This window comes from Engystomops pustulosus, chromosome 6 (genome assembly GCF_040894005.1).
Source record: "Engystomops pustulosus chromosome 6, aEngPut4.maternal, whole genome shotgun sequence".
NCBI classification, from domain to species: domain Eukaryota; kingdom Metazoa; phylum Chordata; class Amphibia; order Anura; family Leptodactylidae; genus Engystomops; species Engystomops pustulosus.
In genome coordinates this window covers 129,614,873-129,630,374 of record NC_092416.1, presented here as the reverse complement: position 1 = coordinate 129,630,374, position 15,502 = coordinate 129,614,873, and the positions used below count along the sequence as shown (strand labels likewise).

Sequence of the window (15,502 nt, the reverse complement as noted above, 5' to 3'; positions counted from 1 at the left end):
ACATTGTGGTCATAAAGGGATGGACATGGTCAGCAACAATACTCAGGTAGGCTGTGGCGTTGCAACGATGCTCAATTGGTACCAAGGGGCCCAAAGAATGCCAAGAAAATATTCCCAACACCATGACACCACCACCACCAGCCTGAACCGTTGATACAAAGCAGGATGGATCCATGCTTTCATGTTGTTGACGCCAAATTCTGACCCTACCATCCGAATGTCGCAGCAGAAATCGAGACTCATCAGACCAGGCAACGTTTTTTCCAATCTTCTGCTGTCCAATTTCGATGAGATTGTGCAAATTGTAGCCTCAGTTTCCTGTTCTTAGCTGAAAGGAGTGGCACCCGGTGTGGTCTTCTGCTGCTGTAGCCCATCTCCTCAAAGTTTGAGGTACTATGCATTCAGAGATGCTCTTCTGCCTACCTTGGTTGCAATGGGTGGCGATTTGAGTCACTGTTGCCTTTCTAACAGCTCGAACCAGTCTGCCCATTCTTCTCTGACCTCTGGCATCAACAAGGCATTTCCGTCCACAGAACTGCCGCTCACTGGATGTTTTTTCTTTTTCGGACCATTCTCTGTAAACCCTAGAGATGGTTGTGCGTGAAAATCCCAGTAGATCAGCAGTTTCTGAAATACTCAGACCAGCCCTTCTGGCACCAACAACCATGCCACGTTCAAAGGCACTCAAATCACCTTTCTTCCCCATACTGTTGATCGGTTTGAACTGCAGATTGTCTTGACCATGACTACATGCCTAAATGCACTGAGTTGCCGCCGTGTGATTGGCTGATTAGAAATTAAGTGTTAACGAGCAGTTGGACAGGTGTACCTAATAAAGTGGCCGGTGAGTGTATATGTAAAATAGATATTTTATCAATTTCATATGTATGAAATCTCCCAGTGTATCAGTTTTGACTGGAGTGTTCCCTTAACAAATAATAGGATCTCCATCCAATGAAATACTCTTTTGTCTTCCCATTCAGTGTATGAGCACAATGCAGTTTTTCATCTTTTGTGACAACATGGTATTTTAATGATTATGTCTGCTTTTCTAACTCTCATAGCCTACTTTCTGGCAGGTGTGGCATATTTCTCTAGGGGGTACTCAAAATCGCCTTTTAATAAATTGAGTACAGTTCCTGGAAAAATCTGAAGAAAAACCAGGTACTGTAAAAGTTAAAGGAGTTTCCTGAGAATAAGATTTTTTTTTGTTGGGATTATCAGTTTCAGATCAGTAGGGGTCTTACTGATGTGACTATGACTTTATATCCAGCAGTCACATGTCTCTTCTGCAGCTCAGTCCCATTTAATTAAAAAGAAAGAGCTGCAATACCAGGCACAGCCACTGTATAATATACAGCATTATGGGGTTTTGTCGGGCTGTTCGCCGTTTTTGGGGATTGCACGGTTTGCACAGGTATTTAACAGGTGTCTGCACTGGGATTGTGTCGCACGTGATCGTTTTAGGGTGCAGCTGCGCTGGCTTCCACGCTGCACAAATTGGGGGGGACGCTGCACGATTGATTCGGATTGAGCGTGGGATTTAACTTTCAAATTGTGTCGCAAGCCTAAGTCCTTGCAACACTAAAAAGATGGCGAACTCTGTCGTACCTGAGCGGGGAAGTAATACATGCAGGATATCGGTTGAACAATCATAGTGAATCGTGAAGACAATGCACTTTCGGTGAACTTCAGCAGCTCCAGTGAAAAGGTTGAAGAGGCCATTAAAGGGACTACCTACCCAAACTAACTGCTATGTTATAAAGTGATGGTCAGACATATCACCCATAGGAGATCATGACTAAGGACTAAACACTACAGTCCGAAACGTGTAGATCTGGTGACTATGGTTGTGCAACATGTCACCTTGCACTTTTAGACATAATGGAATACATTTCTTGGTTTTATGAAGACATTTCGAGTGCAGGAATACCTGTTTTTCTTTTGCTCACAGCACCCATACCTTTGTTTTAATTGTGCAGCTGCTACTTCCATGTCAAAACTACACTTTTCAAATATGCAAATGAGTGTAATATGCATCAAGGGACCTTGACAGAACGCCTCAGTGTCCTGGCTCAACATCTGGCTAGAAACAAGAGTAATGTAGCTGATGGGAGAGGGATGAATGAAGGTACTGGGAGTTGGAAGTGTAGCAGGAGGAGTTGTTACTGTTGTGTAGCTGGCGCCTTTAGGTACTCAGATTATGACCACCGAAGCACTTCAGAATTTGCAAAATATTTGTATATTTGTAAAGTAAAGCTTTGGCCTGGCAGGGGTCAAAGAATGGGTGGCATGTGTGGGCATAGCCTTATGTAACATAGCATTTAGTTTGGGTAAGCAAAGCTTGGTGAAGGATACCCTTTAAATCCACAGGGGTTCTGGATGCTGGACACCCCTAATTTAATATTGATTACTTTTAGAAAACTAATGTACTTTTTCCTCCTTTTCATTTATAGTTTTTTGAGCAGATGTTTCCCCTTTAAAACTCCTCTAAATCCCATACACTTTACAAAAGGTTTTTGAAGAGGTTTTAAACAGGCTTTTTTGGCCTTTCATTGGTGATGAAAAATTCTTCTGGAATCATAACCAAATCTTCATAAGTAATTAATATGTTACTTAGTTTTGTTTAAACTGGGTGTGATCTCCTCAAACCCCTTAAGCAAAAAATATCACTAAAGTTTTCCTTGTCAAAGCATTTTTTTAAAAAAATATTTGCGAAAATTATATGTGCAAAATAATTTGATTTATTTCACCTCTTTTTTGTTTTAATTCCTTTGAAATAGTAAAAGGTTTACGGAAGATCTTCAATGTTGTTATGAATACTTATGGAGATTTGAGGTATAGAAAAAGGCAATTGTGAAGTGAAATGATTTTGTAAAATATAGGCTTTTAATTAGAGATGAGCGAACACTAAAATGCTCGGGTACTCGTTATTCGAGACGAACTTTTCCCGATGCTCGAGTGCTCGTCTCGAATAACGAACCCCATTGAAGTCAATGGGAGACTCGAGCATTTTTCAAGGGGACCAAGGCTCTGCACAGGGAAGCTTGGCCAAACACCTGGGAACCTCAGAAAAGGATGGAAACACCACGGAAATGGACAGGAAACAGCAGGGGCAGCATGCATGGATGCCTCTGAGGCTGCATAATCGCACCATTATGCCAAAATTATGGGCAACAGCATGGCCATGACAGAGTGACAGAATGAAGCTAGATAGCATCTAAAACATCCAATAATTGACCCTGACACTATAGGGGACGGCATGCAGAGGCAGCGGCAGCAGGCTAGAGAGTGTCATGGCGACATACCCTAAATGGACTCAGGCTTCAAACCAATGGGTGGCAGAGAGGAACCAAAGGAGGTGAGCAAGAAGCGCTCAAATAATATCGGTACATGATAAAAGTTTGCCAGTATATTTTGTGGATTACACAGCAGGGTGGCGACAAAGTTAACATGGAAGCCATGAAAACAACCCAAAATTCTGCCTGACACAGCTCGTTTGATAAGGGGACGATGTATGGAGGCAGTGAACTAGTAGTAGATTAAAGGTGCTGCAGTTAAAACTATGTTAGTTGGATCTTGGCATGGAGCTGGCGCTCCGCTGCCAGGCGAGCTTTCGCCAATCCAAGCCCCTGTCTCTAGGCTACTCCCCAAACAGCACTTCTAAGAACCTTTTGTATAAGATCAAGTGTAGTAGCGTTCTTATAAGTTTAGGATATGCCGGGTGAGGGGAATGTAAACAGATGCGCAAGAAGCGCTGAAATAATATCCCTAAATGGTAAAAGTTTGCAAGTATATTTTGGGGATTACACAGCAGGGTGGCGACAAAGTTAACAACTTTGATGTGGAATGCCCTGTAATAGCTCTTGGGCGGTGTGCCTTTTATCGCCTAGGCTCAGCAGTTTCAGCACCGCCTGCTGTCGCTTAGCGACGGCACTGCTGCTGTGCCTAGAGCTACCGACTGATGGCGCCATGCCCACGGATGGTAATTCGGAGGAGGAGGAGGTGGAGGAGGGGTGGGAGGAGGTATAGTAGGCCTTTGAGACCTGGACCGAGGTAGGCCCCGCAATTCTCTGCGTCGGCAGTATATGACCAGCCCCAGGGTCAGACTCGGTCCCAGCCTGCACCAAGTTAAGTGTAGTAGCGTTCTTATAAGTTTGGGATATGGCGGGTGAGGGGAATGTAAACAGATGCGCAAGAAGCGCATGATGCGCATGGAGCTGGCGTTCCGCTGCCAGGCGAGCTTTCGCCAATCCAAGCCCCTGTCTCTAGGCTACTCCCCAAACAGCACTTCTAAGAACCTTTTGTATAAGATCAAGTGTAGTAGCGTTCTTATAAGTTTAGGATATGCCGGGTGAGGGGAATGTAAACAGATGCGCAAGAAGCGCTGAAATAATATCCCTAAATGGTAAAAGTTTGCCAGTATATTTTGGGGATTACACAGCAGGGTGGCGACAAAGTTAACAACTTTGATGTGGAATCCATGAAAACAACCCAAATTTCTGCCTGACACACCTCGTTTGATAAAGGGACGATGTATGGAGGCAGCTATATGGACGACTTTTGGAGGTAGCAATGGAGACAACGTGTGGAGGCTGCTATGGAGACAATTTAATTTGGATAGTGCCTGTATGTGGCAGTCCCAAACATTTTTCAAACCAGAGGAGCAGGTAGGTGGCCCTGCAGTAAAATGGAATAGATTGAGTGCCTGTATGTGGCAGTCCCAAAAATTGTTCAAACCAGAGGAGCAGGTAGGTGGCCCTGCAGTAAAATGGAATAGATTGAGTGCCTGTATGTGGCAGTCCCAAAAATTGTTCAAACCAGAGGAGCAGGTAGGTGGCCCTGCAGTAAAATGGAATAGATTGAGTGCCTGTATGTGGCAGTCCCAAAAATGTTTCAAACCAGAGGAGCAGGTAGGTGGCCCTCCAGTAAAATGGAATAGATTGAGTGCCTGTATGTGGCAGTCCCAAAAATTGTTCAAACCAGAGGAGCAGGTAGGTGGCCCTGCAGTAAAATGGAATAGATTGAGTGCCTGTATGTGGCAGTCCCAAAAATGTTTCAAACCAGAGGAGCAGGTAGGTGGCCCTCCAGTAAAATGGAATAGATTGAGTGCCTGTATGTGGCAGTCCCAAAAATTGTTCAAACCAGAGGAGCAGGTAGGTGGCCCTGCAGTAAAATGGAATAGATTGAGTGCCTGTATGTGGCAGTCCCAAAAATTGTTCAAACCAGAGGAGCAGGTAGGTGGCCCTGCAGTAAAATGGAATAGATTGAGTGCCTGTATGTGGCAGTCCCAAAAATTGTTCAAACCAGAGGAGCAGGTAGGTGGCCCTGCAGTAAAATGGAATAGATTGAGTGCCTGTATGTGGCAGTCCCAAAAATTGTTCAAACCAGAGGAGCAGGTAGGTGGCCCTGCAGTAAAATGGAATAGATTGAGTGCCTGTATGTGGCAGTCCCAAAAATTGTTCAAACCAGAGGAGCAGGTAGGTGGTCCTGCAGTAAAATGGAATAGATTGAGTGCCTGTATGTGGCAGTCCCAAAAATGTTTCAAACCAGAGGAGCAGGTAGGTGGCCCTCCAGTAAAATGGAATAGATTGAGTGCCTGTATGTGGCAGTCCCAAAAATTGTTCAAACCAGAGGAGCAGGTAGGTGGCCCTGCAGTAAAATGGAATAGATTGAGTGCCTGTATGTGGCAGTCCCAAAAATGTTTCAAACCAGAGGAGCAGGTAGGTGGCCCTCCAGTAAAATGGAATAGATTGAGTGCCTGTATGTGGCAGTCCCAAAAATTGTTCAAACCAGAGGAGCAGGTAGGTGGCCCTGCAGTAAAATGGAATAGATTGAGTGCCTGTATGTGGCAGTCCCAAAAATTGTTCAAACCAGAGGAGCAGGTAGGTGGCCCTGCAGTAAAATGGAATAGATTGAGTGCCTGTATGTGGCAGTCCCAAAAATGTTTCAAACCAGAGGAGCAGGTAGGTGGCCCTCCAGTAAAATGGAATAGATTGAGTGCCTGTATGTGGCAGTCCCAAAAATTGTTCAAACCAGAGGAGCAGGTAGGTGGCCCTGCAGTAAAATGGAATAGATTGAGTGCCTGTATGTGGCAGTCCCAAAAATTTTTTAAAACAGAGGACCGGGTAGGTGGCCCTCCAGAAAAATGGAATAGATTGAGTGCCTGTATGTGGCACTCACAAAAATTGTTTCAAACAGAGGACCGGGTAGGTGGCCCTCCAGAAAAATTAAATGCATAAAGTACTATAGGTAGAGCCAGTGGGCCCTGTCAAAAAATAGCCAGTTTCCTCTGCTTTACTGTACAAAGAGCAGGAGAAGGAGGAAAATGAGGAGGAGGAGGAGGAGTGGATAAATTATTCAGGTTGAGCTTCCTTCACCTGCTGGAGATTGGAAATTAGGAGAAATCCATGCTTTATTCATCTTGATAAGCGTCAGCCTGTCAGCGCTGTCAGTCGACAGGCGTGTACGCTTATCGGTGATGATGCCACCAGCTGCACTGAAAACCCGCTCGGACAAGACGCTAGCGGCAGGGCAGGCAAGAACCTCCAAGGCGTAGAGCGCCAGTTCGTGCCACATGTCCAGCTTTGAAACCCAGTAGTTGTAGGGAGCTGTGTGATCATTTAGGACGATGGTATGGTCAGCTACGTACTCCCTCACCATCTTTCTGTAAAGATCAGCCCTACTCTGCCGAGACTGGGGACAGGTGACAGTGTCTTGCTGGGGTGACATAAAGCTGGCAAAAGCCTTGTAAAGCGTACCCTTGCCAGTGCTGGACAAGCTGCCTGCTCGCCTACTCTCCCTCGCTACTTGTCCCGCAGAACTACGCACTCTGCCGCTAGCGCTGTCAGAAGGGAAATACTGTTTCAGCTTGTGCACCAGGGCCTGCTGGTATTCATGCATTCTCACACTCCTTTCCTCTCCAGGGATGAGAGTGGGAAGATTTTGCTTGTACCGTGGGTCCAGGAGAGTGAACACCCAGTAATCGGTGCTGGAATAAATTCTTTGAACGCGAGGGTCACGGGATAGGCAGCCTAGCATGAAATCTGCCATATGCGCCAGAGTACCAACGCGTAAGAATTCACTCCCCTCACTGGCCTGACTGTCCATTTCCTCCTCCTCCAACTCCTCCAACTCCTCTTCTTCTGCCCATACACGCTGAACAGTGAAGGACTCAACAATGGTCCCCTCTTGTGTCTCGCCAACATTCTCCTCCTCTTCCTCCTCATCCTCCTCCACCTCCACCTCCTCCGATATGCGCTGAGAAACAGACCTCAGGGTGCTTTGGCTATCAACAAGGGAATATTCTTCCCCCGTCTCTTGTGACGAGCGCAAAGCTTCCGACTTCATGCTGACCAGAGAGTTTTTCAACAGGCCAAGCAGCGGGATGGTGAGGCTGATGATGGCGGCATCGCCACTGACCATCTGTGTTGACTCCTCAAAGTTACTCAGCACCTGACAGATATCAGACATCCACGTCCACTCCTCATTGTAGACTTGAGGAAGCTGACTGACCTGACTACCAGTTCTGGTGGAAGTTGACATCTGGCAGTCTACAATCGCTCTGCGCTGCTGGTAAACTCTGGATAACATGGTCAGTGTTGAATTCCACCTCGTGGGCACGTCGCACAACAGTCGGTGAGCGGGCAGTTGGAGGCGGCGCTGCGCTGCCCTGAGAGTGGCAGCATCTGTGCTGGACTTCCTGAAATGCGCACAGATGCGGCGCACCTTCGTGAGCAAATCAGACAGATTGGGGTATGTCTTGAGGAAACGCTGCACTATCAGATTTAACACATGGGCCAGGCATGGCACATGTGTCAGTCTGCCGAGTTGCAGAGCCGCCACCAGGTTACGGCCGTTGTCACACACAACCATTCCCGGCTTGAGGTTCAGCGGTGCCAGCCACAGATCAGTCTGCGCCGTGATGCCCTGTAATAGCTCTTGGGCGGTGTGCCTTTTGTCGCCTAGGCTCAGCAGTTTGAGCACCGCCTGCTGTCGCTTAGCGACGGCACTGCTGCTGTGCCTAGAGCTACCGACTGATGGCGCCGTGCCCACGGATGGTAGTTCGGAGGAGGAGGTGGAGGAGGGGTGGGAGGAGGAGGAGGCATAGTAGGCCTGAAACACCTGGACCGAGGTAGGCCCCGCAATCCTCGGCGTCGGCAGTATATGAGCAGCCCCAGGGTCAGACTCGGTCCCAGCCTCCACCAAGTTAACCCAATGTGCCGTCAGCGATATATAGTGGCCCTGCCCGGCAGCACTCATCCACGTGTCCGTGGTCAGGTGGACCTTGTCAGAAACGGCGTTGGTCAGGGCACGGATGATGTTGTCTGACACGTGCTGGTGCAGGGCTGGGACGGCACATCGGGAAAAGTAGTGGCGGCTGGGGACCGAATACCGAGGGGCGGCCGCCGCCATGAGGTTGCGAAAGGCCTCGGTCTCTACTAGCCTATAGGGCAGCATCTCCAGGCTAAGCAATCTGGAGATGTGCACATTAAGGGCTTGGGCGTGCGGGTGGGTTGCACTATATTTGCGTTTCCGCTCCAGCGTCTGGGGTATGGAGAGCTGAACGCTGGTGGATGCTGTGGAGGATCGTGGAGGCGACGATGGGGTTTTTGTGCCAGGGTCCTGGGCAGGGGGCTGACTAGCAGCTGACACAGGGGAAGGAGCAGTGGTGTGCACGGCCGGAGGTGAACGGGCTTGTTGCCACTGAGTGGGGTGCTTAGCATTCATATGCCTGCGCATACTGGTGGTAGTTAAGCTAGTAGTGGTGGAACCCCTGCTGAGCCTGGTTTGGCAAATGTTGCACACCACAGTCCGTCGGTCATCCGGTGTTTCCTTAAAGAACCTCCACACTTCTGAAGATCTAGCCCTCGCCGCAAGAGCCCTCACCACGGGAGCTTCACTAGTTGACAGTGGCGCTGATGCACCAGCTCTGGCCCTGCCTCTCCGTCTGGCCCCACCACTGCCTCTTCCAACCTGTTCAGGTCGAGGACTCTCCTCCGTCTCAGAAGCACTGTGTTCACCCGGCCTCTCAACCCAGCTTGGGTCTGTCACCTCATCATCCTCCGATCCCTCAGTCTGCTCCCCCCTCGGACTTCCTGCCCTGACAACAACTTCCCCACTGTCTGACAACCGTGTCTCCTCATCGTCGGACACCTCTTTACACACTTCCACTACGTCAAGAAGGTCATCATCACCCACAGACTGTGACTGGTGGAAAACCTGGGCATCGGAAAATTGCTCAGCAGCAACCGGACAAGTGGTTTGTGACTGTGGGAAGGGTCCAGAAAACAGTTCCTCAGAGTATGCCGGTTCAAATGCCAAATTTTCCTGGGAGGGGGCAGACTGGGGGGGAGGAGGCTGAGGTGCAGGAGCTGGAGGAGTGGCGATTTCGGTGACATGGGTGGACTGCGTGGAAGACTGACTGGTGGTGGACAAATTGCTCGAAGCATTGTCAGCAATCCACGACATCACCTGTTCGCACTGTTCTGGCCTCAACAGTGCTCTACCACGAGTCCCAGTAACTTCAGACATGAACCTAGGGAGTGTAGCTCTGCGGCGTTCCCCTGCTCCCTCATCAGCAGGTGGTGTCTCACCCCGCCCAGGACCACGGCCTCTGACCCCTGCAGTAGTTGGACGCCCACGTCCCCGCCCTCGTCCTCTACCCCTAGCCCTCGGGTTAAACATTTTTAAAATGAGAGTTATAACTTTATTTTTTTTTTTACTTTTTTTTGTTTTTTTTTGTGTTTTTTTTTTTTTTTTGTGTTTTTTGTTTTTTTTTGAGTTTTTAAAACCAAACAATGCTATCCTATTGCTATGGCTATTTTCTAGCCAAGTATCAAAGGAAGCACAGTACTATGCCAGATGAGATGACACTGAGTTATTGCCTAATAGAAATCCAACCCCTACTGAATTTTGCCACTTCGGCCTTTGCTATGGATATGTGCGCCACTAAGCGCAGAACACAGCGGTCGCAAGTCCCACTACAAATTGCTCAGAATTGGCAAGTACATGCACTGCAGAAACTACAGCCACCAGCAGATCAACCAGAAATCAAATATATAGAACGCTACTGTAGGCTTCAAGATCAAGAAGCTGTTTGTATTCTCCTATGGCTATTTTCTAGCCAAGTATCAAAGGAAGCACAGTACTATGCCGGATGAGATGACACTGAGTTATTGCCTAATAGAAATCCAACCCCTACTGAATTTTGCCACTTCGGCCTTTGCTATGGATATGTGCGCCACTAAGCGCAGAACACAGCGGTCGCAAGTCCCACTACAAATTGCTCAGAATTGGCAAGTACATGCACTGCAGAAACTACAGCCACCAGCAGATCAACCAGAAATCAAATATATAGAACGCTACTGTAGGCTTCAAGATCAAGAAGCTGTTTGTATTCTCCTATGGCTATTTTCTAGCCAAGTATCAAAGGAAGCACAGTACTATGCCGGATGAGATGACACTGAGTTATTGCCTAATAGAAATCCAACCCCTACTGAATTTTGCCACTTCGGCCTTTGCTATGGATATGTGCGCCACTAAGCGCAGAACACAGCGGTCGCAAGTCCCACTACAAATTGCTCAGAATTGGCAAGTACATGCACTGCAGAAACTACAGCCACCAGCAGATCAACCAGAAATCAAATATATAGAACGCTACTGTAGGCTTCAAGATCAAGAAGCTGTTTGTATTCTCCTATGGCTATTTTCTAGCCAAGTATCAAAGGAAGCACAGTACTATGCCGGATGAGATGACACTGAGTTATTGCCTAATAGAAATCCAACCCCTACTGAATTTTGCCACTTCGGCCTTTGCTATGGATATGTGCGCCACTAAGCGCAGAACACAGCGGTCGCAAGTCTCACTACAAATTGCTCAGAATTGGCAAGTACATGCACTGCAGAAACTACAGCCACCAGCAGATCAACCAGAAATCAAATATATAGAACGCTACTGTAGGCTTCAAGATCAAGAAGCTGTTTGTATTCTCCTATGGCTATTTTCTAGCCAAGTATCAAAGGAAGCACAGTACTATGCCGGATGAGATGACACTGAGTTATTGCCTAATAGAAATCCAACCCCTACTGAATTTTGCCACTTCGGCCTTTGCTATGGATATGTGCGCCACTAAGCGCAGAACACAGCGGTCGCAAGTCCCACTACAAATTGCTCAGAATTGGCAAGTACATGCACTGCAGAAACTACAGCCACCAGCAGATCAACCAGAAATCAAATATATAGAACGCTACTGTAGGCTTCAAGAAGCTGTTTGTATTCTCCTATGGCTATTTTCTAGCCAAGTATCAAAGGAAGCACAGTACTATGCCAGATGAGATGACACTGAGTTATTGCCTAATAGAAATCCAACCCCTACTGAATTTTGCCACTTCGGCCTTTGCTATGGATATGTGCGCCACTAAGCGCAGAACACAGCGGTCGCAAGTCTCACTACAAATTGCTCAGAATTGGCAAGTACATGCACTGCAGAAACTACAGCCACCAGCAGATCAACCAGAAATCAAATATATAGAACGCTACTGTAGGCTTCAAGAAGCTGTTTGTATTCTCCTATGGCTATTTTCTAGCCAAGTATCAAAGGAAGCACAGTACTATGCCAGATGAGATGACACTGAGTTATTGCCTAATAGAAATCCAACCCCTACTTAATTTTGCCACTTCAGCCTTTGCTATGGATATGTGCGCCACTAAGCGCAGAACACAGCGGTCGCAAGTCTCACTACAAATTGCTCAGAATTGGCAAGTACATGCACTGCAGAAACTACAGCCACCAGCAGATCAACCAGAAATCAAATATATAGAACGCTACTGTAGGCTTCAAGAAGCTGTTTGTATTCTCCTATGGCTATTTTCTAGCCAAGTATCAAAGGAAGCACAGTACTATGCCAGATGAGATGACACTGAGTTATTGCCTAATAGAAATCCAACCCCTACTGAATTTTGCCACTTCAGCCTTTGCTATGGATATGTGCGCCACTAAGCGCAGAACACAGCGGTCGCAAGTCTCACTACAAATTGCTCAGAATTGGCAAGTACATGCACTGCAGAAACTACAGCCACCAGCAGATCAACCAGAAATCAAATATATAGAACGCTACTGTAGGCTTCAAGAAGCTGTTTGTATTCTCCTATGGCTATTTTCTAGCCAAGTATCAAAGGAAGCACAGTACTATGCCAGATGAGATGACACTGAGTTATTGCCTAATAGAAATCCAACCCCTACTGAATTTTGCCACTTCAGCCTTTGCTATGGATATGTGCGCCACTAAGCGCAGAACACAGCGGTCGCAAGTCTCACTACAAATTGCTCAGAATTGGCAAGTACATGCACTGCAGAAACTACAGCCACCAGCAGATCAACCAGAAATCAAATATATAGAACGCTACTGTAGGCTTCAAGAAGCTGTTTGTATTCTCCTATGGCTATTTTCTAGCCAAGTATCAAAGGAAGCACAGTACTATGCCAGATGAGATGACACTGAGTTATTGCCTAATAGAAATCCAACCCCTACTGAATTTTCCCACTTCGGTCTTTGCTATGGATATGTGTGCCACTAAGAGCTAAACACAACGGTAGCAAGTCCCCCTGCTAATTCCTCACAAAATGGTAAAAGATGCAAATTAAAATAAAAAAAGTAGAACGTTATTGTAGCCCTAAGAAGGGCTGTTGGGTTCTTTGAGAATCACTCCTGCCTAACAGTAAGCTAATAGAACACCCTAACGCTTTCCCTGAGCAGCAGCAGCTCTCTCCCTAGCGGCATCCAGAGACAGAATGATCCGAGCAGCGCGGCCAGCGGCTAGTCTATCCCAGGGTCACCTGATCTGGCCAGCCAACCACTGCTATCGACGTGTAAGGGTACCACGTCATGCTGGGTGGAGTGCAGAGTCTCCTGGCTTGTGATTGGCTCTGTTTCTGGCCGCCAAAAAGCAAAACGGCGGGAGCTGCCATTTTCTCGAGCGGGCGAAGTATTCGTCCGAGTAACGAGCAGTTTCGAGTACCCTAATGCTCGACCGAGCATCAAGCTCGGACGAGCATGTTCGCTCATCTCTACTTTTAATACTTGAAAAATTGATGCTCAAAATCCTCAAAAATTCAAATCGATGACAAATTCTAGTAATTCACAGATTTTGGTAGTATGATCTTCTACTAGTTATCTTAAATATTTGCAAAACATACTGACCAACATACCGACCAAACTAACATTAAGTGCAATGTTTGACATCCCCAAATCACTGTGGTAAGTTAGAGTTTTAACATCAGTGCTGTAACACTTGTTAAATCTTAACTGTTAAAATTGTATGATATCTCTATGATCCTCACAGTGTCATTCCATTTAGTGGGGCAGATTTATAAGTGATGACACAATAAACACACACACACACACACACACACACACTACTTCTATTTTGGTTATTGCCTTTGTTTGCCCAGATTACCAACATTAGATTTATTTTATCTTTCCTTAAATGTTGGCAGGTGAAACTGGAAGAAGGATTTCAGCTAGCATATAAGCTGCAGGGACCAGGGGTGGATGAAGATCCCAAAGGACTTTTCCATATAAATGAAGATACTGGAACAATTTATGTGCATCAGAAAGTAGACTATGAAACTACCCCTTTATTTCAAGTAAGTGTAAGACTGAGGTGACTTAATTTAGCAGCTCAATCTCTCATTTCACAGTATTTCTGACCATCTGACAATTAAACTTATTTCAAATATATTTGTAAATCAATAGTTCAGGATAATATGAAATTTTAAACTTTGCACTATATCTGATCACAGGAAAAAGACCCTATCCCTTTTATCATCAAAGCAGAAGCATTGGGGCAGATTTATCAAGTGTCTAAAAGTCTGAATATTTCTAGCTGCCATGGCAACCAATCACAGCTCAGCTTTCATTTTACCAGTGTTCATTAATATTTTAAAGGGCAGCTGTGATTGGTTGCCACAGGCAACTAGAAATATTCTGACTTTCAGACACTTGATAAATCTTCCCCATTGTGTCTATGCTTAAAAGGAAACCTGTAATCAAATATAAATAATGTTTTGGTTAATCCTTTAGTTTATCTTACCTGGCTCCCTGCCAGAATCCTGTACTGAGTCCTGAGGGGTGGGGAGGGGCACTTCAAATCTGGACGGTCAGGGAGAGTTTTGTTTCAAGAGCAGTGAGAAGAGATACTGAAGAGAGGAAGGATGCGATTAAGCAAATGACTGCTTAGATATGAATTGCCCCAACCAAGGACTGAGCACAGGATTCTGGCAGGTAATATAAAACACAAAGCATGTATTATTATGCTGATAAATTTTCAGGTAATATAAACTAAGGGATTGTAAAGAAGTAAACCAGTTTTTAAGGACTAACTAAAAGATGATTTATATTGAGCATTGCATACTCAATCTGTCAATGACCTTAAAAGCTGAAAATGACCTTAGTGATGAGAGGTTCCCCTTTAATTGTATAACACACACATAGGGGCACATTTACTTACCCGGTCCAGTCGCGATCCAGCGGCGCTTTCTTAGACGCTAATTCAGGTTCTGCCAGGATTCACTAAGGTCGTGCGCCCGATGTCCACTAGGTGTCGCTGCTGCGCTGAAGTCCGCCGGAATTCACCTCCTTCGTCTCAGTGTATGTAAGTGCTATTTTTTCAAGTTTTTTCCGATGGTGACACCCCACGATTTCTATCGCGTGAAAGCCAGTGCCGATGCACCACAATCTGATCGCATGCTCCAAAATCCCAGGGCAATTCGATGCTAATCGGAAAAATTCGGGAGACCCGGTGGAAAAATGCGATTCAGACCCTTAGTAAATGTGCCCCATTGAGCACATCACATATACACACACATACAGACTTACAGCATACATACATACTTACAGTATATACACATCACATATGCACACATATACAGCATTTATAAACCACATATATGTTATAGCCGTATTACTCTGTACAATGTATATAGTGGTGCACATCCTCTATTCTTTAGTGTCAGGTCGGAAGATGGGGACCCTAACATGGCTACTATGGCTGCTACCACTTAAACCCCATTGTACACATATGCACCACAGTTAAAAACAGTTAAAAATGGCACAACATTTCACAGTGTAGCTCCAGCTTAAAACAAACCTTTAAAGGGGAATTCTCGTCTAGGCATTCACATCCAGATTCATTAATCTGCCATATATAAATATTTCTTCAATCAGATGTTATTAAAAATTTTTTACCTGTATGAAGATAATTTCTCATAAATGTAGTCATATGGTCCCTTAGAAACAAGACTGTGTATTTGGATACGGCCACCTCTGCTGGAGTGATTGCCCAAAGAAACAAAAAGTTTTTGTATATAAAATGTCCGGGAGTTACTGTATATACTACAGCTGTCCTGTGGTAATGATTGGAGAATCCAGGTGGTCAGACAGGACCCCAATAGTACATGTCTAGCCACTGCTGCCAAAATGTGAGGTGGTCGTATCTGAG

The 15,502-nt window shown here is 46.0% G+C and overlaps 1 protein-coding gene across 3 annotated transcripts in view; it reads left to right on the top strand.

Moving 5' to 3' along the window:
• The window catches only part of LOC140064272 (cadherin-like protein 26), an 87,638-nt gene that overhangs the window by 33,303 nt on the left and 38,833 nt on the right, over positions 1–15,502 (top strand). For all 3 annotated transcript variants that reach the window (XM_072110993.1, XM_072110991.1, XM_072110992.1), the window contains exon 4: positions 13,500–13,649. In XM_072110993.1, the coding sequence (XP_071967094.1) occupies positions 13,500–13,649 (150 nt within the window). The remainder of the gene's footprint in view (positions 1–13,499; positions 13,650–15,502) is intronic.